The 26,857-nt window shown below is 37.7% G+C and overlaps 4 protein-coding genes and 3 non-coding genes across 10 annotated transcripts; 3 read left to right on the plus strand and 4 right to left on the minus strand.

Moving 5' to 3' along the window:
- The first annotated feature begins 5,794 nt into the window (after window positions 1-5,794).
- Window positions 5,795-7,939, plus strand: LOC117787470 (fork head domain-containing protein FD2). The gene is made up of 3 exons (XM_034626011.1): window positions 5,795-6,159; window positions 7,097-7,352; window positions 7,420-7,939. Exons 1-3 carry the CDS (start codon window positions 5,795-5,797, stop codon window positions 7,885-7,887), a joined length of 1,089 nt encoding a protein of 362 aa, XP_034481902.1. The 3' UTR covers window positions 7,888-7,939.
- A 52-nt stretch (window positions 7,940-7,991) lies between these two features.
- On the minus strand, window positions 7,992-9,827 carry LOC117787471 (60S ribosomal protein L28). The gene is made up of 4 exons (XM_034626013.1): window positions 9,783-9,827; window positions 8,902-9,001; window positions 8,465-8,707; window positions 7,992-8,102 (listed from the first exon to the last, which is right to left on the minus strand). Exons 2-4 carry the CDS (start codon window positions 8,992-8,994, stop codon window positions 8,061-8,063), a joined length of 378 nt encoding a protein of 125 aa, XP_034481904.1. The 5' UTR covers window positions 8,995-9,001; window positions 9,783-9,827; the 3' UTR covers window positions 7,992-8,060.
- Window positions 9,068-9,143, minus strand: LOC117789297. The gene has a single exon (XR_004617861.1). It is a non-coding gene; the product is annotated as a small nucleolar RNA CD11 (small nucleolar RNA).
- Window positions 9,289-9,363, minus strand: LOC117789298. The gene has a single exon (XR_004617862.1). It is a non-coding gene; the product is annotated as a small nucleolar RNA CD11 (small nucleolar RNA).
- On the minus strand, window positions 9,503-9,579 carry LOC117789296. The gene has a single exon (XR_004617860.1). It is a non-coding gene; the product is annotated as a small nucleolar RNA CD11 (small nucleolar RNA).
- A 400-nt stretch (window positions 9,828-10,227) lies between the features above and the next one.
- LOC117788447 (eukaryotic translation initiation factor eIF1) lies at window positions 10,228-11,272 on the plus strand. The gene is made up of 3 exons (XM_034627224.1): window positions 10,228-10,397; window positions 10,637-10,794; window positions 10,890-11,272. Exons 1-3 carry the CDS (start codon window positions 10,370-10,372, stop codon window positions 11,034-11,036), a joined length of 333 nt encoding a protein of 110 aa, XP_034483115.1. The 5' UTR covers window positions 10,228-10,369; the 3' UTR covers window positions 11,037-11,272.
- Window positions 11,273-11,928: 656 nt separating this feature from the next.
- Window positions 11,929-26,843, plus strand: LOC117788241 (la-related protein Larp4B). Of its 4 annotated transcripts, XM_034626941.1 has the most exons (9): window positions 12,406-13,524; window positions 14,711-15,001; window positions 15,092-15,563; window positions 15,633-15,882; window positions 16,709-17,113; window positions 17,179-18,318; window positions 18,388-20,605; window positions 21,662-22,130; window positions 22,194-26,843. In XM_034626941.1, exons 1-8 carry the CDS (start codon window positions 13,509-13,511, stop codon window positions 21,847-21,849), a joined length of 4,980 nt encoding a protein of 1,659 aa, XP_034482832.1. In that variant the 5' UTR covers window positions 12,406-13,508; the 3' UTR covers window positions 21,850-22,130; window positions 22,194-26,843. The 4 variants fall into 4 exon arrangements, with proteins under 4 accessions (XP_034482831.1, XP_034482829.1, XP_034482832.1 ...); XM_034626940.1 differs by lacking the exon at window positions 12,406-13,524 and adding an exon at window positions 11,929-12,162 and having other exon boundaries at window positions 14,711-15,563; XM_034626938.1 differs by having other exon boundaries at window positions 12,405-13,524; window positions 14,711-15,563.
- Window positions 26,844-26,857: the final 14 nt, after the last annotated feature.

Genomic DNA, 26,857 nt, shown 5'->3' on the forward strand with positions numbered 1-26,857 from the left:
TTTACTAAAAAAGATGGTTCAGCTTTTTATTCTTCCAAAATTACTTTGAGACTAAGAGTATATTGCTACCATATAAAACTTAATCTTATTCTTACCCTATGATAATATCACTTCAGTAAATAGACTATTTTCTGTCCCATATTTAGTCAAATTTTTCAACTATCCCTTTTTTTAACAGCTTCTGCAGCGTATAGAAAGTGCGGCGTGGCAAGAAAGCAACAGCACATTGTTGTTATATCGTCAATTGTGGGTAGCTGATGCAGCCGCTGGATCGGATCGGTTTGGGGGCAACTAGTTCGAGTTGTTTACACGTGCCTTTGTTGCGCCGCTGACGCGATGCGTGTGTTCTGTGCAGCTCCCATGCCACAGCCACAGCCACTTGCCCCTCTGGTCCCCCTCTAGCCCCTTAACCCCTTAATCCTAAATGTATATTATGCGTACTCGTATATTTACACACAAACACACAAGACACATAAACAGGTAACCGATTGCCAAGTGCAGCAGCAGTCACTTTCCCCTTGCCTCACACTCTCCCTTCCCTCACTTAACCCTCCTCTCTCTTGGCCTGCACTAGCTGACTTTTTCCCATGAAAATAAACACGAGCTGACTACGTTAGTCGCCAAGATGTCTGCGCTGTGCTTATGCCCGGGTCGCACCTGGACAGGAGGAGAAGCCCGAGGAGGAGGCGGAGTAGGTGGAGGAGTTGGAGACACTGAAGCTGTAGCTCAAGTCTGGCTGAGAATGTGTCAGGATGTTGCCGTATTTTAATAATGCATCGAAATGAAAGTGGCTGTCAACTGGAGATTTGACAGCTGCTTTGTAGCCCACGACAAGGATCGATGATGGCATGTCGTCAGGTGCGTAACGAGACAGAGACCAATATAGAGACAGTGTGGGGGAAAAGTGGCAGATAGTGTGCGAGTGGGACAAAAGTCAACTTCAACTTCAATAGCTGACTTGTTTTTTTTTTCTCTACTCTACTCAAATTGTCTGATAATTAGCCAAGAAGTTGAAATGTAGCTGTATTGGTTGCTGAAGCTCATTAGCAAACGGCACACGCCCTGCTCCCCTGCCTCCTCTCCTTCCTCCTACCTCTTTCCCTGCTCCTCGTTACTCATAAATGCCATAGATCTTTGGCCCACCAGCTGGCCCACTTGATGGCATAAACAAGCGCTGTTTGGGACTCTTTGAAGTGCAAATTACCCGCGGGGTCAACCAGGCATTCTTCAAGCAATTGGAGATACTTTAAGGCGTAATGGGGGTGTGGCTGGCTGTGTGTTAACAATGCTCTCTCTCACTGGCTTTGGCCATAATACATCTTTGGAAAAATCTGTTTAATGGCTCTTCCGTCCACTTGAGAAGCTTTTGAAGCTGTTGCTATTTTAATGTGGTCGATATTCTAAATTTAAACAAATAAACAAACACACATAACAACACACACTATCGCACAACAAATAACCTGCTTGACTGATTGTTGTTGTTGAAAGTTTATTGTTTTTAAACCTGAGCAGAAACTATTTGATATTTCTTTTGAGTTTGTGTTTTGAGTACCCGTTAACGTGCCAAATTCATTCAACATATTCACTGTATTCACATTCATTCTCAACAACAACTCAATACTGAATGACTCTTCCGTTTGTGTTTTCCGCTTCTGATCGATTCCTCATCGTGTAATCCCCCCTGGTGAATCAACAATTATAGTTCGATTTGATCCCAAAGATAACTCAACTGTTAATTATTCCTTATTAATTGCGCATTAAATTACTAATAGCTTTCCTCTAAGGGGAATAGATATTTCAGAGAAATCCATCTATTTTAGGCCTATTTGGATGTAATTTATGCGGAAAAATATGAATATTACGTGGATTCCAGCAAGGTAAATAATAACACTTTCATAGAGTAATAACAGAGAGCATCCAAGAGCATCTGGAGACAGAGATTATTTTACTGAAATTTGTGTGGACTCATATTTGTCGGATTTTCTATGAAAATATGTAGGTACAAATTAGAATTATTTACTAAACTGGTAAAACTTTGATAATATTTTTTTATTCATATTGTACTGAGGCGTATTCCATGATATAGGAATGCATTTCTCAGACAGTAAAATTTTTTAGAGCTACCCAGAATAAGGAATAGGAAATTTACTCCATAACTTCTCGTTCTCCTGGAAAACCTTGCTTTGACGACCTTTTAGTCTGGCAAATTAGTCCCTGAGGAATGTCGCTACTTTTATGGGATGGTTTCTAAAGAAATCAATTAGTAGACTCAACTATTAACTAAGTAATATTTGAATAAGGACATTATATAGATATAAAGCAGCGTTTTCAATCTAACTTTACTATTTTATGATTTCCCAAATTTAATTCTCACTCTATCTAAACATTTTATTAATCTTTAAACATGATCGACCTCAAACGTTAACTTGAAATATTGTCAATCTAACTTCACTATTTTATGATTTTTCAAATTTAATTCTCACTTTTCTCACTCTATTTAAACAATTTATTAATCTTTAAATATGATCGACCTCAAACGTAAACTTTTATAAACGATAAATTGATTAAACGACATATTGAAACAGCCACAAAACTGAAACTTTTATATTTTTCGGAACCATCTTCTTCGTTCAAATCCAAAATAACCCACTCCTTAGCACCTGTTCGCTCCATGGAAGAACTGAGTTCAATATCCTCACCATATACCACGTTCTGGAGTTTTTTTTTTGAATAACCCGATGTGGATTTAACAAGCCTAGGCCAGATATAAGTAGTAAAAAATTAGATAGGGAAACTTAAAGGGGGAGATGGAAAGATATATGAAATTTCGGGGAGTTGCTATGCAACTAGTGTCAAGAATCGCATAAATTTCCGATTCCGGGCAACATACAAATGCGTTGACGACTCAAAGTGTGCCATTTAATGGCCACCAAAGGTCACGTTCACACCGACATAATGGCTAAATGGGGCCGCCCGGCTCTGACAATTCAGGTAATGTGGATAATTTGCTGTCAATGATGTGTAACGCCGCCGACAACAACAATGTTGATGATGATGATGATGAGGACGACCATAATGATGATGTGAGAGAAAAGAAGAGAGAAGATAGAGGGGGCAGCTCCTTGTATTTGTTGTCAAACAACACGGCACGCAGCTAATAGCTCCTCTGCTCTGGCCTGCATTTAATGGCAATGGGAGCTACTATAAATAGGCATCAACTCAATGTTAATGTGCTTGCAGCGAGCGGAGAAGAGGAACAACTTATGGTATGTTATGGGAAGGGGAAGTTTTGACAAATCACCCCACAAAATCGGGCAATAACAAGCGATGATCGATGATTTGTTGTTTGTGATTTAAGATGCAACTGCACGACGAGTGAGCAATTCAAATTTTGACAAGGTGTTGATGGTAGAACTACAAGTTGTAGTTGCCTAGAACTATAGATCTCTCGATCCCTTGATCCCTTGATCCCTTACATAAATCAGGCGCATAGACATCGATCGACAAGATGTCACGCACTAAACTATAACTGCAATTGTTGATGTTTGTTGGGGTTTTGATTAACTTGCGGCCTGGCAACTAAACAAACAATCGGAGAGGCGTTTTATGGCTTAACGTGACCAACGATCTCAGCAGCAACGATCAGTCAAAACTAAATAGAAAACATTGTTGTTTCAGACCTTGTGCAATAAAAATGTAAAATCTATTTGTTTCCAATACTATTCATGGCATAGTTCTAAAAATAAGCAAAAACCAAAACACAAAGCGACACATGCAACAATGTGGCACGAATGTATGTAGTTGTAGAATGATCCTCCCCGTTAACAGTGCAACAGACTTCTAAATTGCCTGAGACCTTTGCACTGAGCTCTACGTCTAGGATAACCCATTGTTTTATGACCCATTTTTGGCCGCGGTAAAACGATCGTAAAAATCTTCTCAATGATCGAGAAATGTAGAGTGAGTAGGAGCGAGTTAGTGAGAGCGTGAAAAATCCTTTGTATCATTGCGTGTTCATAGATCAGTTTAGTTCAGTTCAGCTCAGTAAAATTCTCTAACTCCCGACATATGTGGATTGCATGTGCTCAAAAACTTCAATTGCTTTGTATTCATTGTTTTTATTTCATTCAAATGAGACTCTGCTTTCTACTTGAGACCATCCATCGGATCGTAAAACAGATCATCATCCTAGTCCTGTGTTTTAAATGTATACAACATTATTTTACGACCTTCCACGATATGGCTAAAGACTTTCATTTCTACAAGAACAACGTACAGCAAAAATGGCGCACTTGACTCTGAACTACCACATACGTAGTCTCATCTGTTGAAATTGTGAAAAGTCGTAAAAAAAAACCGAAAGGAAATTGGATTATGTTTCTGATAGCAAAACGACACAGTTCAATAGAGATAAAACAGCTCTCAGACTTATATTTAATAGATATTTTCTGTCTAGTAAAGTAATTTCAAGTTCAAGTTCCTGCAAAGATTACAGCTATTTTTAATATTAATAACTTTTCGTTTATCTATTAAACTAGCATAATATTTTTTCTAGCCAGACTGTAAAATTAATTGTCCTTAATTTTACATTTAATTCTAAATTAGGATTATACTCCGCATATTTTCTGAAAAGAAAGTAATTAATCCAAAAACTTGCTGCTTCTTCTAAGCATTGAATTCATTTAAATTTATTTCCTCAATTTATTTCGTATTATATTAACAACATTTCTTTACTAATCTTTAACTAACTCTAACTAAAACTTAAATAAACATTAAAATTACATTGTTTAAAGATCAATAGATCAAGTCTATGTCCATGTTTTACATGCCCAAATTTATATGTAAACTTGCTCAATTTTCATTTGTTGATATATTTTAGCTATATACATGTTTGATGAATACTTGAATACTTTGAATACACCCACACAATACGCCGAGACTCCGCCTACCAGAAGAAATTCTCAGGCAAATGAGCAAAAGAAGACACTGTGAGAATGAGTGTTGTAAATGTATGTGTGCGTGTGTGTGTGTGTGTTGAGTGCGAGAGAGTGTGCGTGTGTGTGGCTGAAGAGAGACGCCCCCTGCTGGAACTGAGTTCACCAATGAGACATCTGCATTAACCCTACAACGATCATGACTGAAGATCGGTGAAGGAAACTTAAAGTCTCTTTTTCTTTGCATGATATGGGATAAATTTACTTAATTATAACCATAATAGAGTATTTTTTATATTCTTAATATTATTCTATATATTCTATATAATTGTGTATAGAAACCCTTAATTTGAGGTACCCTTTTTATCCACTCAAAGCTACTCCCTTCATATTCTACATCAGGCAACAAAATTTAAATACTCTCATAGAAGTACTTATGTGTGTGGGAGTATGCTCTGTATTGGTGTGTATTTATAGTAAATTGCGCTCTCCCCACACACACACACATGCACACAGGGCTCTTGGAAGTGCCTCTATCCGACACAGCCAACCCACAAATCCATATCCATTTATTTGTCGATCGGATCTCTTCGAAGACGCAACAAATCGTGGCGCGCGGAAAAAGAACTACGCTTGTATATATAAATACGGCTAGAGATCTAAACAGATATAATCCTGATCACAATTGAATATAAAAATTAAAGATTTGAGTGCAGTGTTGTGTTAGTTATTTCAGCACAAGGAATACGATCAAAATTCCTATAAATAAAACGATATTTTTAATATCAAATAAAGTGATAATTATATCCTAATAAATTATTAAAATTAAATTAAAAAAGAATTTTTAAATAAATATAAAAATGCTACCCACATCTTGTTATACGAGTGCAACGGCTTTACCGGATAATGATCAACTGGTCAATAGCCTTTTGGCCTGTCCGGAATATTTGCGAGCCAGTAATCCATTGGCAGCAGGTGCCGTCGGAGCTATGAGCATGGACGGATTGGCCTGCAGTGGATTTTCACCAGCATTCTATTACCAGGGCATGGATAATTTTCTCTCGCTGCACAACAATATCTGGAACTTGCCCATTTCATTTTTGCATAATACCCATCGACCTGAGAAACCGCCTTTCTCCTATATAGCTCTGATCGCCATGGCTATAAGTAGTGCTCCCAACCAGAGGCTTACACTCAGCGGCATTTACAAATTTATAATGGACAAGTAAGTGGACAAAATAGGCTGTTAATATTCAATACCTAGATATTCAAAGTTAATATGAGACCAAATGCTTTTCGATTTTCTGCGTATGAATGAAAAGTTAAAATAAAAAAAGAATAGGAAAATAATAGGAAAAAAAGTTATATTCGTAGATTTTCTTTCCAAACCACAAAATATCCATTTTTAAATGAATAAGAAATTAATAATCCTGAATCTAGATAGTTAAACCGTTAAATAGATTATTGGAATACGAATTTTACTTTCCAAATAAAAGAGAATTTCTTAAACGGAAGTTACTGGAAATATGAAGATATAAAAACTTAAAGAGACTATTAGCCTAGATATGTAGATTTACATATTTTACTGCGAAATGGATAAGGAATTACTAATAGTCAATACAAGAAAAAGAAAATACTGAGAGATATGAACTATATTTAATTTTCTTGGATTAGTTACGCGAATAAAAATAATACAGATGTTCTCAGTAGTTAGAAATTGGAAGTTATTTAACCAAAATTCGATCTTAAGATGACATCTAATAAATATTCAATATTTTTAACAGAACAATAAATGATTTAAGTAATTTACGTTGGGTACATTTAAGTACTTTACAGATTAACTCAACCGAATTGCTCGATATATGTTAAACTAGAACATATTGTTTATTAGAGCTGATAAGTAATAATCCACAAAAAATAATGCTAACTCATATATAATATTTAACTTCCCATTATATACGATGCAATAATATTTTATTAAAACAAATAAAAATCCCACACATAAATAATTATAAATGTGGGAAAAATTTCAACTGTAGTCTCATATTTTTGGCAAATTTCCAGTTATGGGTAAAACCAATGAAATTATCTCTATATGGATCCTTATAAGCAATACAAAATAGAAATTCTACAGCTCTCTTTCGATTGATTTCTTATTTAAGATTTCCCTACTATCGTGAGAATAAGCAAGGCTGGCAAAACTCCATCAGACACAATCTATCGCTGAACGATTGCTTTGTGAAGGTGCCGCGGGATAAGAATACCATTGATGATAACGACAGTGCCGGGAAGGGCAGTTACTGGATGTTGGATGCCTCCGCGACGGATATGTTCGAGCAGGGCAACTACCGACGGCGACGCACGCGGCGGAGGCACTGCGCCAACGCCAGTCGATTCGAACGGGATGCGAGTTCACGGGTATGTAGTGAATCATCAAAGGTACTTATAAACAATATAAATTCTTGGTATGCACATTTCCACATAGGATGCGAATGCGAGTAACGATGCAGAGGTCAGATCCCCAAGCGATTCTCTGCCCGACTTTGATATATTCTGCAATGACAGCGCAGCAGCAAGCAGACCCAACTATTCGGATCGCATTACAGAACTCCATCGTCAGTACTTGTCGGTATCCTTTGGCTTTAACAATCTCTTCAACAACACGCAACGTTTGCCCAGTGGCAGCGATGCCAAAGATGCCACAGCCTTTAACTCCGCCGACAGTCCGTGCTCCAGTCGAACGGCCCAAAGTGCCACGGATAGCGTCCATCATGAAGACCTACATTCCCCGAGCGCCTTCACGCCGCCACTTCCGCGTCGGGAGCCGACGTTCGATGCATTTAAAGGGTTCCAGGAATTACTGGGCGGCGACACGCCCACAGTGCCTGCTGCAAGCAATAAATCAAAGACAACAACCCCATTTACAATTGAGAACATAATTGGCAAACACTAGCCAGAAATTGTAAGAATTTCATATATAACATTAAATTGATTGTTAATACATATTAAATTTATTGTTTGTTTTACTATTTGAACCCATAAACAAAACACTATTAATTGGCTCTTTTTGGATTTTAACGGTTTTTTATTATACTCGAGTAGAAAAGATCTTCTCAATTACCCATCTTATTGAGAGCGCAGAACGGCGGAGGCGCGGCGGAGAGCAGCCTATAAACAAATTAAAGAATAGGTTACAATCTATCTTAAAATCAATATAAAATTAAAACTAATATAACAGTGTCAGTTGAACAGTTTCTTCATGATCTTTCAGAGATCTTGGTAGTATTTTAATAGATATCATCAGGTCAGTATAAGTATTACAATCAATTTAGCATGTTTACCTGCAAGTAAATAGAAATGTTTATAAATTAATAATAGATCGATAGAAAGAGTATATATAGCAAAATAATAAGTGCAGTCAGAGGATTTTATCAACAAGACAGTTCTGCGATCTTGGTGTAGTAGTAATAATAGATATCATCATAGGAAATAGTTAACAAGATTGAAGGAGACTGGTAGCTTATATTTACCTGGGTCAGATCCTTGCGGTACTTGGAGCCAATCAGCAGGTTCTTCAGTTTCTTCAGGGAGCGACGAGGACCAGCCTTGAAGTTAACACGCACGGTGTTCTTGGCAGGACGCTGGCCATATTTGCCCTTCTTCAGGACAGCGGTGAATCCCTTCTTATCGGCAGCGGGCACAACACCAACGGTCTTCTTGTGCACAACTCCGCTGTAGCGGTAAGAGCTGACATTGGTCAGATTGTTGGGCTCCTAAATGATACAAATGTATATGGTTAATAATATTGCTAGACTTGATTACATCGACTCAATACGTTGTTCAATATTGTCAGATTAAAGTTACTATCATGTTGTATTCAAATATCATTGTGAAAGTATAAAGTTGGAAACATCATTGAACAATAGATTGAATAGATCGAGTTGAAGGAATTGTTGGGGAGACTCACTGTGCTGAAGGGTTTCTTAACATCACGCTTCTTCAACAAGAAAGCGTTGTTGTTGCGAATGATCAACCAATTGAGGTGTGAAGAGGTTGCCATCGTACGTCTGCAAAATAAAAAATATTTGATTAGTACAAATCTGGTTAAAAACTGGCAAAGTTATTGCAGTGAATACTAAATTCAGTCTTGGGTGATGAATATAGTCTTCAAGAACTCTTCTGCCAAAATCATTCATCATGTTAGCCAACTTTACAGTGACTCATGAAACTTAGCTGCGGCTTACCTTTATTTAGCAAATAAATGATGAAGAAATGCAACAGACGCAACATGAAAAAGAAATAAGAAACAAAGTTAGTCAACAACTTACAAAAGTATATAAAAAGGCATATTTTTTAAATGTTATCAGTCTTGGGTGATGAATATAGTCTTCAAGAACTCTTCTGCCAAAATCATTCATCATTCAAGACTTTCAATTCACAATATTCCACATGTGCTCACCTTTATTGAAAAGCAGCCACAAAAGAAGCAGCAACAGCGCATGAAATAGAAATTGAAATAAAGCAAGTTAAATAGTGTCTTATGGAAATCAAACTGAGATTATATATATTTATTATAATCAGTCTTGGGTGATGAATATAGTCTTCAAGAACTCTTCTGCCAAAATCATTCATCATGGAATTGAGAGTCGCCGCCAACGTGCACGTGTGTGTGCGTGTAAGGTTAGCACCCAATTTTTTACCTCCAATATATTTTACATTTACGGCCATGGCAGAGCCAAACACTTTATGCCCATATGTCAGTTAATAAATGTGGTATGTTTTTGTCCCGTTGGCAGCACTCAGTTAGCTATAACTTATCTAAATAAAGACAAAACGTAAAATGCCCACCTTTTCTCGTTGAAAGACAAGCAGGAAAGAAATATGGCAGCCGAAGAGAAACGCAAAGTTGGCTGCGATTAAGCGCACAGGGTTGCTTCATTTAACGATCGATAGTATCGAAGTACAACAGTCATATGTTTAATGTATCGATCATAAATATTCATATAAAAATGGCGCACATTTTAAATTAAATTTAAGCAATTTTTTAATTAAACAATAAAATTTTAGTTAAATTCACAATTTCAATTTCAAATTCAGTTAAATAAAGGAGATAATTTTAATCACTGATTGGTCTAAATATTAAATAAAAACATAATAAATAATTCAAGTAGAAATCGAATCTAGAGAATTGTTCAAAATATCGAAAAAATTGTGGGATATTATCGATAGTGCAAAGTTGCAATCGATAGTGGAAAACAAACCCGAGCATTCGATATATCGATAGTGTCATCGATAGTTTCGCAGCTCTACTTGTCAGACACATTTCCGAGGCTCTATTCGCAAAAAGTTAAATTACAGTTAAATTAAAGTACGTAATTGTATCAAAACGTTTCAGAAAGTTTTTGTTTTAGGCTGTGGTTTCTTTTTATCGTCGTATGTCCATCCAGAATTTAAACACTCGTGGTAAGTAAGCATGCTTTTTATTTCCACTCTATACACTTGCACGTCGTAATTCACACATGTACATTTGTATGTACGTATGTATATAAAATGGCTGCTTGTTTGGGGCTAGTCTAGTCATCATTGTATTACATACATATGTACATACGAACATAGTACATATGTAAATAGACGTTATGATGACATGGACATGCAGCAGAGGTGTGATTACAGATTTATTTGATTTTATGCATATTTTTCAGACCCCTTTGCTGATGCAATCAAGGGCAATGATGATGATATTCAAGACGGACTCGTGCACATAAGAATCCAGCAGAGGAACGGTCGCAAGACATTGACCACTGTTCAGGGCTTATCCGCAGAATATGACTTGAAGAAAATAGTCCGCTCCTGTAAAAAGGTAAATAGTCGAAAACCACATCTGTGTTCATACATACATATGCATGTAGGTATGTATGTAAAGTAAGTCATGATTATTGATCGCTTTCGCTTTAGGAATTTGCTTGCAATGGGACTGTAATTGAGCATCCAGAGTATGGTGAAGTTCTTCAACTCCAGGGCGATCAACGTGAAAACATCTGCCAATGGTTGACTAAAGTGGGACTAGCGAAGCCTGATCAATTGAAAGTTCACGGCTTCTGAGCTGATGCCAAGGAACAAACAAAAGTGTGGATTTTCATACAAGTCTTACATATATAACATATACATACACACACACACACACAAATATATACCAAACTTGCTAAAGTTATTTGTTCCGATTAACTACAAACTCCTCTCTTGATAAACATTTATATAAAGACAAAGCAATAGACCATTAACAGCGAACAATGTTAATCTTACAAGTTAAATAAAATTAAATGTTCATTTTAATTAAGTATCTGTGCGTATAATATTATATTGTCTATATCTCATTTTATATTTATCTCCATCATTCACGGTTTTAAATTAAAACCGAACTCTGACATTGATAGTTTTTCTAACATTGATAACAACAATGGCAAGGTCGCACCAGCGATAGTCCGCCGCCATTTTGATGAAGTATTTTAAAGTTATCGAATTTTTTTAACATCAAAGCTAAACAAAAATTTATATAGTTTTGTGATTTGTTTTTTTTTAATCAGCTGAAATGATGTATTTAATATCAATAATATAACTAATTTAAATATTCAGACAAATCATTGGCTCTATTTATCGATTACCCAAGAAAATAGCTTGGTCACACTAGTAATAAAATCATAAGTGTATATAGCTCAAAGTACAAAAAGAGGATAAATAAAACTGAACAAAGTTTTTCAATTGAATTATAACAAGCCACAATAAAAATAAACCAAACTTGCGAAGATTTCAAGTATTGGGTTTTGAATTATCAGCATGGCCGATATATTAATATTTGAAACCATCTCTAGCAGTATATTGGATAAAATAATCGTCTATCACCCAGCCACCACAATCACACATTGTGATTTTGACGACAGCAGTAAAATAGAATTTCATAAATCACAATTAAATTTTTATTAATCATTAGGTGCACAAATTAGGTTGTATAATTCATTAGTTCGTTAAAAAGCGTTCAACTCTGTGTACGTGTAACACGCGGAACGTTTGGTGTTTCGTTCAGCAATCGCAAATCGCAATCGTTGCGAGTTCCCTGGCCAGAACACACATAACAAGTGGTTTTCAATTCATGTCGACGGTGTATGAAAAGTGCTGCAACCGAAAATAATTGCTGAAGATTTATTCGAAAACGAAATTATTTTTGAGAGTGGTAAGTACATATTAATGTGTTAGTGTTTGTTATTCTTGAGTGCATTTTATTATTGCTGAAATTCAAATTTGAAGCGTGTGCATTTTGTTTAATTAACAGAAAAAAAAAGATATTAGGTTCTCAGGTTTCGTTTCCAACGTTCCATCGTAGCGCCACGAAATTACGTGGGCTTTGCAACAGCAATCGCATTCAAAATAGTTATTAATTAAGAAAATTGCTGACAATTGACATTCAATATTCAAAAAGCGTGCGCGTGTTCTTGTCATGGTTTTGGCTTCGCCTTCTTTTCGTCGTCTTCAGTTGATGATTTTTGCGTGTTTTGCGCCGCATGCAACCATGCAAGCGATGGTACATATATCGAAACGTTTGACAAAAGGAACGGGCGAAAGTTTTTCTATAACGATGAGACGTCAAATTTTTGGCTTTATAAAAAAATTTTCGTGTGACGAGTTCGTTGTCGAAAACAACCATTAAATATTATTTAAAACATTTACAACGATTAAGTATTTCCTGTGAGCAACTTCTGCGGGTGCGGCGGTGCAAGTTGATCGTGAAAAAAACAAAAGAAAGAAAAAAAATCAATTGCTGATTCTCTGTGCTCGGGCCAATTTCAATTTTATTTCTGCGTATATTTGTGTGCAAAAAGAAACAGAAGGAAAGGCAAACGAAAGGAAAGGAGGCGAAGAAGAAAAGCGAAAATAGCCACGGAAAAGAAAACTAAATGAGAACAAAAATTAAGTCATTGAAGCCACAGACACGGAAAAATAGACGACAAACGTCGAAGTTAGAAGAAAATGAGGCACGAGCCGAGATGAGAATCAAAAGAGACAGAAACAGTGACTAGTGCAGCAGCGACAGCAGCAGAGCAGAGCAGTAGCAACCGCAGCAGCAGTATAAATAAATAAATAATACGAAGCAAAGAAAGCAGCAGTGGTGCAGATTAGTGTGTGCTACTCGCATTATAATCAAGTTTCATGCAATAAGATTATATATATTTATATATATATATCAAGTGAAAATCAAAATTTCCAATTAAAAGTCTCAACTGGGTGGCAGCAGTAGCAGCGCAGCAGCAGCAGCCGCCGCCGCAACAAGGCAGTGCGCGTGTGTGTGTGTGTGTGCGTGCGTGCGTGTGTGAGTGAGCGAGTGCAAGCTTGTGTGTGTGTGGTGTGCGCTGTGTCTGTGTGTGTGTGTGTGTCGTTTGTGCAAGTTTTTGGGGGCTGTCGGGTGTTCGTTTTGAAAGAGGAGTAGAAAAAAGAAGAAGAGCCGAGTTGTGTCTTTAAGTGTCTGTGTGTGTGTGTGTGTGTGTGTACGGAATTCTTGACAATTCCCCAACATACGTTACCATGGAATATTACCTAGGTTAGTAGCAAATTCAATTCTCGATTTGTAAATCAAACAAAAATAATATGCGGGGCACATATAAATACATGCATACATAACTACATACAAAAACAATGCCCCCGCACTTACGCATACATACGTGCATTGCAAGTATATAAGAACACACACACACATACACAACATACATACATACCGTACATACTCATACATAGTGTATATGCTTTGCCTGCATTACTTTAAGGTGAGGCCAAAACGCAAAGTTTTTTTTCTTTTCTTTTTGCTGCAGCAGCTCCCCCTTCTGCCCCGCCCCCTTTCTATTCATCCAACGGTCCGTTTGTGGTTATGTTTAGGATCAAATTAGCTGGCGGCGACTGTTCATTTGTTTGTTTGTGCAATATTTGCAGTTTATAGGAAAACGCATCGTCGTCTCGCCTGCAATATAATTCCTATTGAATTTTCAGTGGAGCCTCTATCTCCAATTACAACGGCTAGTTGTATACCCTGTAAGCATAGAATTAACACAAGCGAGTGTTGTCGACACAACAATTTTAAATGTTTAACATTATAAAAAAAAGATAATAGAGATTTGAATAATATGCAAATTGCAAAACACAGATGTATTTAAAGTTTAATGTTAATGTTTAGATTAAACTGTATCTATTTGTTATCATTCATTGCCTGATTAGCCCAGTACTCAAAGTACAGGATACTAATTAATTTGTCACAATAGATAACCATGATCTCAGAGACTATAAGAGTTATAAAAATCATATTGTTTAAAAAGATTGTTTTAGAATTTTTCCACACCCCCTTATTCATGTTTTCTTTTTATAATCAATATTGTTGCCTATTTTTATTGGTTTATTTCTCAAACATTTTGAAATTTAGAAATTTTTTTAATAGTACTATAAAATATTTGCATATTATCAGATATCTACTCTTGTGTTTGATGCTATAGCAAATATAACCTTTAACTGCGATGTAAGCGATATATATATATATATTTAAAAAATTATTTTTGTTTAGTTTGTTTTTGTTATAAATATTTTATTAAGTTTTTTTTTTATTTTATTTATTTGGTTGATTGCTTATAAGTACTGATCAACTAAAAGTCGATCATTTCATCTATAGCGATTCTGATTACGTCTTGTGATTACGCATTTATTTGTATTATAATTTGTTTGCTTTCTCATGAATTTTGCAGGAGGTTACGTCTATATGAATGGAGATGCAGTCAAGATTCAGCCGCCTGTTTATACCAATGTTCCTGTTGAAACGGCAATGTTAGCCACCAATTTGTTTGGCACGACGACGCAGATTGCAGCTCCTCCGACCGCAGCCACTCATATACCGTTGATCACAGCAGCAGCAGCAGCCGCTGCCGCAGCAGGAGCAACAACAACAACAGCAGTAGCAGCTGCAGCAGCGCCCCCATCAGCACAGCCCGCACAGCATCCACAACAACAACAGCAGCAGCAGCAGCAACAACAACAGCATCCACATCAGCAGCAGCAACAGCTCATCTCGCATACGCACGCTTCGCACGCTCACGCTGTGGCAGTTGCCGCCGCCGCAGCCGCCGCACAGCAGCAACAACAACAGCAGCAGCAGCAACAACAATCAACACAGACTATACAAACGGTGCAAGCGGTAACGTCGTCAACGGGACAAGTGCATCTGCAGGCGCATCCACATCCGCATCCGGGACAACAACAGCATTTGCAGTACGGACATCCGGTGGCGACGCCACTGTCTCTGCCGCTGCCGCTGCCGTCCACTGGCGACGCAATCGACAATACCGAATACGCCATCATGAATGGAGCCATTGCTCAGACTCAGGATGGCAACCTCGTTTGCTACACTACAGAGGCCCTTGTACCTGGTGTTAACACTACGAATTTAGTTGCCCTCGAGCAGCAGCCGCAAACGCTGCCGGAGCTTGTGGCACAGCAGCAGCAACAACAACAGCAGCAGCAGCTGGCGGCTGATGAATGTGGCATGCCATTGGATAAGCTAAAGCAAATGCTGGCCACCCAGCTTGATTATTACTTTTGCAGGTAATGTAGGGATACACCCTAAAATGTATTACACATATTTATAATTACATTATGTTTTTCGTTTTACAGAGAGAATCTGGCAACCGATACTTATCTGGTGTCCCAAATGGACAGCGATCAATATGTGCTCATAAAGACAGTGGCCAATTTTAATCTTGTTAAGAAACTAACCAAGGACATCAATTTGATTACCGAGGTGCTGCGCGAATCGCCCAACGTTCAGGTCGATGACGAGGGATTGCGCGTGCGCCCCAACCACAAACGTTGCATCATCATATTGCGAGAAATATCCGACAACACGCCACTCGATGACGTCAAGGTAACCACCACCACCACCACCACCGACTTACCCAGAAATCCAAACCAGAAAATCAAAATCAAAACTTAATTAAACACGAACGCTTAAAACAATTAATTCGAACAATTATTGAAATGACGATCACGTATTACTCAATAGTATATTTAACTTTACCCAAGGGTATAAAAGGTTTATAACTTTGTGGTAGTGTATGTAACAAACAGGAGAAGGCATCTTTAATCTCAAAAAGTTTATTTTAATTCATGTCTGCATGTCTGTTCGTAAAAACAAAGAGCTAGAACTACAAAATTAAAATATTCGTTTAGAATCTTTAGTTCATTTGTAAAAGCAATTACATATTTTTAACTAAGAGATAGTAATCTGGTATAATAATAGATGATTAAAATGATCTGCTCATCCTAAATATTTAGTTTATGTATTAAACATAAGAAAGCATCTTTAATCTCAAGAATTATATATAAAGCCATGTTTTTATGTCTGTCCGTAATAGCTAAGAGCTAGAACTACAAAATTTAAATATTTGTTAAAAATCTTTCATCATTTGTAAAAAGCAATCACATTTTTTGTGAAGCCCGTTACAATATTTGATGTTTTATGTGATAATAGAAAATTTTCAACTAAAGAACTGAAATGATAGATGATTTAATTGATCTACTGAACGTGTCCTGAAAATTTTATCAAGATCGAATAATAAATTTGGGAAAAATACAACAGAATTATTGTGGTATGTTTATGTACCCTATCAAAAAGTCTGTTTATCTCGACTGTATCATCACTATTTAAACTTAATCTTATGTATAATCTTTATAATTTTTCTCCACTCCAGGCACTGTTCAGCAGCGAAAACTGCCCGCGTCCCATTTCGTGCGAGTTTGCGGCCAACAATTCGTGGTACATCACATTTGAGTCGGATGAGGATGCGCAAAAGGCTTACAAGTATTTGCGCGAGGAGGTTAAAGAGTTTCAGGGGAAACCCATAATGGCACGCATAAAGCCCAAGTCGTTTATCAACAGAATAGCTGCAGTACCAAATATTAAAAACGGTTATCGTCTCAATTCACCGCCAACTGCCACAGTTTATGATCCCGCTGCTGCTGCTGCAGCCGGTGTAGCGGCAACAGCTGCTGCTGCCGTTAACTACAATCCGGCGCAACAGCGTTTTGTCTATGCCGGCAACGGTGCGGCCATAGCGGCACCTCCAGTTCCCTATAGTGGACAATTAGTGATTAGTGTAAGTAACTTGTGAGTTTAACTAAACTTTTTATAAATTACTCATACTTCTCTCTCTCTCGACAGCCCTTTCAGCAGCAACAATACTATACTGGTTTAATGGCTGCACCTTGGCAGGCAGCTCCTGTGGCAACTGGAGCGCATGGTCAGAATTTTTATGAGATTGGTGGCAACATATTTGCCACGAATGGTTTGGCACCACAAGCTGTGGCTGCCAATTTTTCGCCTGCACCACCACCCACCGCACAAATTGTTACCAATAAGCCGCAGGGCGGCGGCGGTGGACGCTACAATAGCAATCATCGCGGCAATCCCAATAATTTGGGGAGCACGGGACCACGTGGTGAACCGCGCAATAAACCGCCAAGAAATGCGCAACAACAACAGACGCCATCGCATATACCCGGTGGCAATATAATTATGTCCACAGCGTTGCGTTGTGTGGTGCCGGCAACAATTGTGGATCCCATGCAACAGCAGGCACAACAGCAACATCAGCAGCTGCAGCAACAACAACAGCAGCAGCAGCAGCAACAACAACCAGCTAGCTCCAGTCACAGTGGTCAGCAGGTACAACAACAACAGCAGCAACAACCACAACAACAACAGCAGCAGCAGCAGTCACAACAAATGGTGGCAACGGGTAATTCAGCTGGCTCAGCACGTTATGCCATCAAGAGCAACTGGAAAGGTGGCATGCAAAAGAATCTGGACAAGGGCTATGGTGCACATCATCACTACAGCACACAAGTGCAAACGCTGCCCAGCAGTCATGGTCATCATCAGCCACAGCAACAACAACAACAACAGACGCACTATCAATTGCCTTCCTCCAGTGCCGCCGGCACAACTCATGCAACCTATGCAAGCAGTACGGCAACACTGTCACTGACACCCCAACCACAACAACAACAGCAGCAACAACATCACCACCTGGTGGTGCATGCCCAGCCTGTAGAGCTGCAGGAGACAGCTGCTGCTGGCAGCGATAATAATGTGAGTGTGGAGCATGCGAGCAGTTCGCACAGCTCTCTCAGCATGCAACAAAGTCGCAGCAACATATCGGCCAGCTCCTCATCCTCGCTGGCCACCTCCATTAGTGGCACCAAGGAACCACAGCCATTGCATTGGCAGGCACGTCCACGTCGTCGTCGACGTGATGACGATGGCGGTGGCATTAATTACTCACCTGGCGGTCGTGTTAATGTAAGTGCTTCTGGAATTGTTGTGGACAACTATCAATTTACTCACATATTATACTCTGATTGTCTGCAGATCTATGGTGGTTCACCGCAACAAATGTTGTCCTCATCATCCGCATCGTCCACTGGCAACGTGCAATCTGCTGGCGGAACAACGCATCGCGAAAGTCACTATAGTAGTCATGATGCTGCTTCAGCTCCAGCGCCGCCACAGCATCGTGGCAATTACAAGGGCAACAACTATAATCCCAATTATCATGCCCAACAGCATGCGGCGTCCATGCATCATCATCACCATCAGAATCACAGTCACAGCACGGTGCCATCGTCCCAGCAACAACAGCAGCAGCAGCAACAACATCATTTGCCAGCTGCCCAGCAGAGCTCGGGACATCCGTATCACCACCATCATCATCATCACAACTCCATTGGCAGCAATGTGGGCAACAGCGGCGGACTTGGTGTCAGTGGCAGCAGCAATAATTCAAGCGGTGGCAGCAACAACAACACCAACAGCAGCAGCAGCAACAACAACAACATGTCCAGCAGCATTAGCAGCAGCGGTGGTGCAGGAGGAGGAGGCGGTGGTGGTGGTGGCAACAGCAGCACCAGCAATGAACGCAACTTGCATCATGGCGGTGGCATGGGCTATCAAGGTCACAGCTCACACCAGCAACAGTTGCAGCAGCAACACCATCAGCAGCAACAACAACCAGCGGCTCCTGTGCAACCACCGCAATTTGATTTAGAGGCATCTGCCTTTCCACCATTGCCAGCAACATCAGGTCCGTCACATGCTCCACATCATCCCAGCAACGCTTCCATACACAGCGCCAACAGCAACTCCTCAACGGCAGCCGGCTTGAGCCACAAGCAGGCGGCAAATCATCAAACTCAGGCTCATCATCAGGGGCACAGCTCTGTGGCTGTTGTGGAGAGCAGTAGCGCTGCTGGCGAGGAGTCGCGTTCAAGCAATCATCAGCATGCCGAGGGCAATGCGCACAGTTCCTCCAACAGTACCACCACCACCAGCACCACCGCTTCCACAGCTCCTGCCACAGGCGGCAATTGGGCAGAGAATCGTCTGTCGGATGTGGTGCGCACGGGCGGCAAAGGCAAAGCACGCAAGGATGCCAATGCAGCTGCTGCACACAGCCACAACAATAGGCAACATCATCAGCAGCAACAACAGCAGCATTTGCCGCAGCAACAGCAACAACAACACTATCAACAACAACAGCAACAGCAGCGAAATCTGGCCATTAGTCCAACGCCGGCCACAATGGTGGTAATGGTGCCCACTGAGGAGACGACACGCCCATTGGGCAACAATACTAAAAACTTTACTAAGCAGAGCTCTAGTAATAACCCGATCCATGTGATAAAGTGTGTAACACCAAATATCAATGCCAGCAACAAGTTGAGCAACAACAACAACAATGCGACGACGTCAGCAACAACAACAACAACAACAGCTGGCGATGAATCAACAACAGCTGTTGGCGGTGCTGCCCAGCAGCTGGATAAATCAAACAAGACTGAGGATGAAATGCATCCAAAGCAGCAGCAGCAGCAGCAGCGCCAAGTCGATGGCTATGGCCAACAGCAGCAGCTGCAGCAACAGCAACCGCAGCAGATGACAAATGAGTATGGGCGCGGTAATATGGGCGTGGCCGCAACATCTGCTGGTACACTGCCAAGCACGGGCGCTGGCGCCTGCAGCGTGGCAACAACCACCACAACAGCAGCAACAACAACGTTAACCAGCGGCCTCAACGAGCTGAGTCTAAGCCAAAGTCATGGTCAGGGACAGCACAAGAAGCCATCGCTGGTTGGCGTGCAACATGCCAAAAAGGAGTCCAACAGCGCCGGCAAAGATGTCAGCAAACACAAAAGCGTGGCCACATCCACATCCACAAACAACGCCAGCAGCAGCAGCAGCGCCACCTCGAACTCTGTATCCACGGAGAACATTGCCGCCGCAACGGCCAGCAAACTGAGCTATGCCCAGGTGGCGCAGCATCACAAAACCTCCGCCGAGAGCAAAGACGGCACTCTATCGCCAACTGGCAGTCACAGCCACAAACTGGAGCTTGTCTTTGGCGATACATCGTCGGCGTCGTCGCCGACAGTCGACAAAATAGCACTGACAGTTACAACTGATAAGCGACTAGGGGCGGGCACAAATGCAGGTGCAACGGTGGCAAGTGGCAAAGCTGCCAGCGGCACACAGACAACAATGAACGTCAATCAGTCGAGCGGTAATCAAGCGGCCAGCGCCAAGGATAAGGGTGTGTAAATTCGTATAGATAATACGATAGTATAATACGATAGATTTGTCTTCATTTATGTAGTAGACACTACAAGGCGTAGTCATCGGTATAGCTTATATACATATTTATTTTGAAACATTTTAAAATGTTAAGATGTCGTTTTATAATAAATATGACATCGAAATAAATAGGACAAAAATATTTTTTTCACGAATTTTCAAATATTTGAATGTAGAATGGATTAAAATGTTAAGCCATGATCCAAATGACATCCCGCTTGAAAATCGGTTCAGATTTGACCAAGTTATGACACTTTGAAGTTGGTCAGCTTGCGGTTTTAGCCACTTTACAAGTCCAAATTTTTGTTCAATTTGGCATGATTTTTTACAAAAAAATGAAAGGTCTCAGAATCAAGTTTAAAGTGTTGTTTTATACTAATAACGATATAAGGAGTTGATTATAAGTGAAAACTTGAGATTTAAAATTTTGAATTTTCGAAATTTCAAAGGGGGGACCCTTAGCATCGAACCCATGATTTTGAAGAAAATAATTTTTTTTTTTAATTTAATTAGATTTGAATGCAGAATGAATTAAGAGGCCAAACCATGACTAAAATGACATTCCGCTTGATAATCGGTAAAGTTTTGACAAAGTTATGACAGTTTGAAGTTGGTCAACTCTTCAACCGTACCGGTATAAACGTTTCGGTATTCGGTTCTGGGCAGAAAATTTCATTCGGTTACGGTCTCAGATCCGGTACTAAAAATGAAACTGTTTGTTAGTTAGAGCTATTTCTATCCATCTATCTGTAGTAACAACTAGATCTCAGCAACTTCAAGAGCTAGAGCAACCAAATTTCGCACAGACTCTGCTTTGAAACTTTTCTCTCTGAAAATCAATAATAATAAAAGTGTCTAGAAATTTTTTTCTTAAGTTAAAGTTTCATTTAAATTAATTAAATTACATTTTATTGAATTTTTAGGCTTAAAATTCATAGAAACAATTAATATATATTTAAATTGAGTAATTCTTATTTATATAACTTGCTAATTATTTGATTTTCTTCGCTTACAGACGCTGGTCAGCGTGAATCGCGTCCAAATGCTGCAATGATTGCCGGCAACTCGCGTCATCAAAGCAAGGAGAAACCATCGCAACAACAGCATTATGGATCATCCGCTGATCACAATAATACGAACACGAATGCCAATCAGGGTGGCCAATCGGGTGGTGGTCGCAAATCGAGAGCAAACAACTCTTAAAAGCAAAGCAGGTCGCCAAATCCGCGACAAATGTGAAATATACTACTTTGCTAGGGATGCACACACCCACACACACAAAAAGAGAGAGGTGCAACACCACAGCAACCACAACATCCACGCACTCTTCAGCCAACCATCGGCCCAGTACCCGCCCCGCCCCGCCCCACATCCACTGTACATAAATTCCATGTGTAAATACAAGCGAAAGCCGATTTTTTTTTGTTATATATCTATAAGCGCTATATAGATATTTTCAAGCTTACCAAGGAGGCATATATAAGGTGAGGCGATAGATACTTATCTATATATCTTATGATAACTAATGCAAGTTTCTTTCATTATAGTTGTCGTCGCACTGCAGCAGTTAAAAAGACGAAGCAGCTTGGACCAGTTATCATATAATATAATAAATAGTAGGCAAAGGAATAATGGTGCATAACATAAATACACAACAACTATATACAAGCATATATATATATGTATATGTATATGTATCTGTATAATCAGTTAATCTACACACACACCACACATACACACACTCAGTTATATACATACTTATGTAGTTAATTGCAACATTTGAGAGAAGAATGAAAGGAAATGATATGCCCAAGTTAAGTTTACGATTACGATTAATCTAATCTCTGAAGTTAGCCAAGTTGCAATCAATTGCAATTGTTGTTAACACAAACAGCAACGACAACAAGAACAACAACAAAAAGATAAACAATAGCATTACTCATTACTTATTACTCATTGCTAAATGCGTATCATGAAATATGAAGCTCATGAGAACATTGTTGATTAACTATATTACTTTTCATTTGCTTATATGCTAAAAACCTACAAAAAACAAAAAACATTATAGCCAAAACACACACATACACACAGAGTGTATAGTTTAGTATACAAAAAAAATTATATATATATAAACTATATACGCTAGTCCCACACATTTATATTGTTTATAACATTTGATAGTAGGCGACCATTGAAGTCTTTCGTTTTAGTTGATTTAGAGTCTTTTTTTTTTTAATGGGATTCTTGTACTTAGTTCACGTCATAAGGGATCCTTAACAATATGACCACAGACTGGCACACCTTCTCACACAACCATACACACTCACACACACTAATTTTATATTTATATGTATATGGAAATACTTGCATACATTTTCAAATTGCATTTCTTCAACATATACAAAAACAAAGCAATTTTCTCAGTTTGATGGTTTCACATATTTTAACAACAAACAAACAAACAAACAACAACTACTACTACAACAGCAACAAAAAGAACAAACAAACAAGTTTAAATGCATTGCTATAATAACTAAAACTTTATAACGCGTAGACAACAACAACTAACTAACTATCTAATGTTAAAAAAACAATTAAACATATATATATATATTTCTGTACATACGACAACGACACACACACACACATACACTTACTATACAAAAAAAAGGTGCCATAAACTAAATACACACACACAATAAAAATCTATGAGGTTTAGGACAACACAAATAGGCATTTAAAATTATATTATATATAACACATATATATAATCTCTATCAACATTATAATCTTACAAATTTGATTTCTCTCTTTGGTTGTCCTATAAACAAAACGAAGAAAAAAAAAACAAAACCATTGTATTGTATTTAATTAATTTTTTTTTCAAACTTGTTTCTGCTTTTACTTATTTTTTTTGGTTTTTTTGCTTAATTTGCATTATGATTTTGTGCGCACAACTTTTCGATTTTCGGTTGAAGTTCAAGTGTATAAGCATGTAAATTAAACTTAAGGCATTAACAAATTGGCAGTAAAAAGAATAGATGAAAAAAATAATCAATATATATATATATATGAATATAGACTAAGCGCATACGATATACATAAACTATACAGATATACATAATGCTAAAGCTATAGCTATGCTAGTGTTAAGTGATATGTTTAGGACTATCCATATACATATATATAGACTACATACTACAGGCGAGAGAGAGAGAGAGAGATATTCACATTTGCAACATGCAACATGCAACTTGCAACATTTGTTTTTTGTTTTACGAAAAGAAACGTACGTCTCCGCCCTTTCACTTCCAATCAAGTAATCAATCAATCAATCAATCAACTAAAAACACAAAATGAAAACAAAAAATATTCTCATTTATTTTGTTTATATACATATTTTTTTTTAACAATTAGCGAACAATTTAGCCAGGCTAGAGTGAGTGCTCTGCAACTGTTTTAATAGATACCAAATGAGAGAATTCTCTAACCCTCATTCACTCTCTTTTGCATTGTCTCTTTTATAATTTTATTCTCGCTAAGCAAGACTTCCTACACACATATATATAAATGATACATTATATACTAAAATATATATATATATGTATAGATATGTGTATATTTATTTAAAGTAAATATATTTTGTTTCTATGAAAACAATCGAATATGCTAAGTGCCTATACTAAATACATGTATGTATATATATATATATTGAAAATATATGTATGAGTGTACATATATATATTGAAAACTGTACAGTCCGCTCCACTGAGCCAAGGTCGCTGTTTTTGATGTTATCTCCTAAGTTTATAAAACGGCTGCCCCACATACCATATTGTATACCATATTATCGTATATATACTATACTATACTATACTAAAATATCATTAATTATTTGTTAGTCTATTGCTCGTATCGACAGTAGCAAGTCCAGTGCCAGTGCCAGTTCTAGTTTCTTCTGGATGTTTTGAATTCTACTATAGCTAGAACTAAAGCAACTGGTCTTTGACTGCCACCTTTGCTCAGTGGTGTGCCACAGTACAATCACAACAAACACACACCCACTTGAAATATTGCATAGCTTATAGTTGGTCTGCCTCCCTTTTCACCACATGCTCTCATCCCTGCATAGATTTCATTTTCAAAGCTCTCAAATGGTTATTATTACGTTAGCGTGTCCGACTTGCGACTGCTTTAAGTGATTTATAAATGGGAAGTATCGCTGGGGGAATGGCAGAATGGGGATAGTTCTGGGCGTCATGTCAGCTGGTAGTCAAAAATTCAGCACCCTTTATTTTGATGTGTGATATTAATGCGATTGACGGGGAAACGAAATTCCCCGTCAATTGCAAAGCGAAAAGTTGGAATATTGATTGCCAGTTTTACTGTACTCACTCTGTAGCTACACGCTAGGCTATTTAAAAATCCCGGACGAGTGTAGAGGTATAAAGTTAGCAAAACGAAACGAAATGATAAGTAATTAAAATGATAATGATAATGATATGAAGAAGGAGAATCTAAAATGATGTGAAAGAGATAAAAAGTGAAACATTGTTGATGTTGAATAATTTTAAGGCCAAAAAAAAAAAATACAAACACAAATGAAAGAAATAAATTAATTAATTAAATTGTTATTGTAAAGCCTCAGTTCTTAAGTTATTTATTTTGTACGTTTAAGCAGCGCATATGACACTGAAGAATGACACGTGTGACACCTTGTTAAATATACTATACAAAACAACTACTGATAACAACAACAACAACAACAATAATAATAATAATACACGCCCTCTAAAACACACACTATATATATAGATATATGTATGTAACTATCCTCAATACACACACACCCACACACACACACCCACCCATACACAACACACAACCACAAACACTTTCAAAAGCAAAAAACCAGCCAGAACTAAAGAATTTTCTTGTTTGTTTTATATACATATTTATATATATAAATCTTTATATATATATATATCAAATTGTCGTGCAGAGTCATTTCAAATAGCTTTCAAGACATTATTATTATTATAGATACTATATTATTTGATTTTATTTATTATTATTGGAAGAGTTTTAGCCTTTCACAAGGGCGGCAGAGAAATGCCCCCAACTATTATTTCATTTGGCACTGCCACTAAATTCTGTATATAATATGTCAATAACTGAACAATACAAGTTTCGGATGTGGGTATAAAGAATTTTGTAGAATAATCCCCGATAAATACCTAATATATGTATATCTGTAATAGAAGCCCGCTTTATCTTTCCTTCATTCATTTGGCACTGCCATTAATATTTCATATTAACAATTTTAGTTATAGACGATTGATATTCTTGCTTAATTTTATTGTTTTTGCAAAACGCCCCTTGTGAAGGGCGTTAAATTAGTTAACTTTTCTTGTTTTCGATGAAGTTGAAGTGTTTAATCATTTTTTATTTTTTTTTTTTTTTGGTTTTCTGTTTAAATTAATTGCATAGAAAAGCTTACGCACATTGTTATCACTAAAAGAAGAAGAATACAAAAGCAAAAAACAACAAACAAAAAAATAACAAAAACAAAACGAGAATGTCTGTTAAAGCGAAAGCAAACAATGTAATAATATATCAAGAGTATATGATTAATATTATTAATTGTACCAACATTGATAATTGTAAAGTAAAACAAAAACATGGTTTATAAAATTGCATATGACTAAACTATAAACTAAAAAAGAAACCTAACTATAACTAAACAATATCCCTATGCAGAAAGAAAAATTATAAATAAATTATAATAAACAATACCATTACACTGAGAGACAACAAAAAAAAAACAACAACAACAAAAGCCGCAAATCATTTTCATTTTTTCTGTATAGTTAAGAGTGAAATTTTGTGCTCGTTTCAGTATAGAAATTTATACTAACGAGCTAAAATAAAAGAAAAACAAAAAACCAACTGAAAAAGAGAAAAACCATCTAATGAAAAATCATAAATGCATATTTTATTTTATTGTATGTATCATATAAACGAGAATCAAATAAAAGAGAAAAACCAGAAAACAAAAATGCGCATATGTAGATTAAATGTAGTTAGCTGAAGAAAAAAAAAAGGAATCGAAGCGATAAACGAAATTTGATTATGATGATAACGATGATAACATGTCAACCAATAAAACATTTAACCAGCAAATGCTGTACACAACATCCCAAAACATCTT

Source organism: Drosophila innubila (genome assembly GCF_004354385.1).
Source record: "Drosophila innubila isolate TH190305 chromosome 3L unlocalized genomic scaffold, UK_Dinn_1.0 0_D_3L, whole genome shotgun sequence".
Lineage (NCBI taxonomy): Eukaryota > Metazoa > Arthropoda > Insecta > Diptera > Drosophilidae > Drosophila > Drosophila innubila.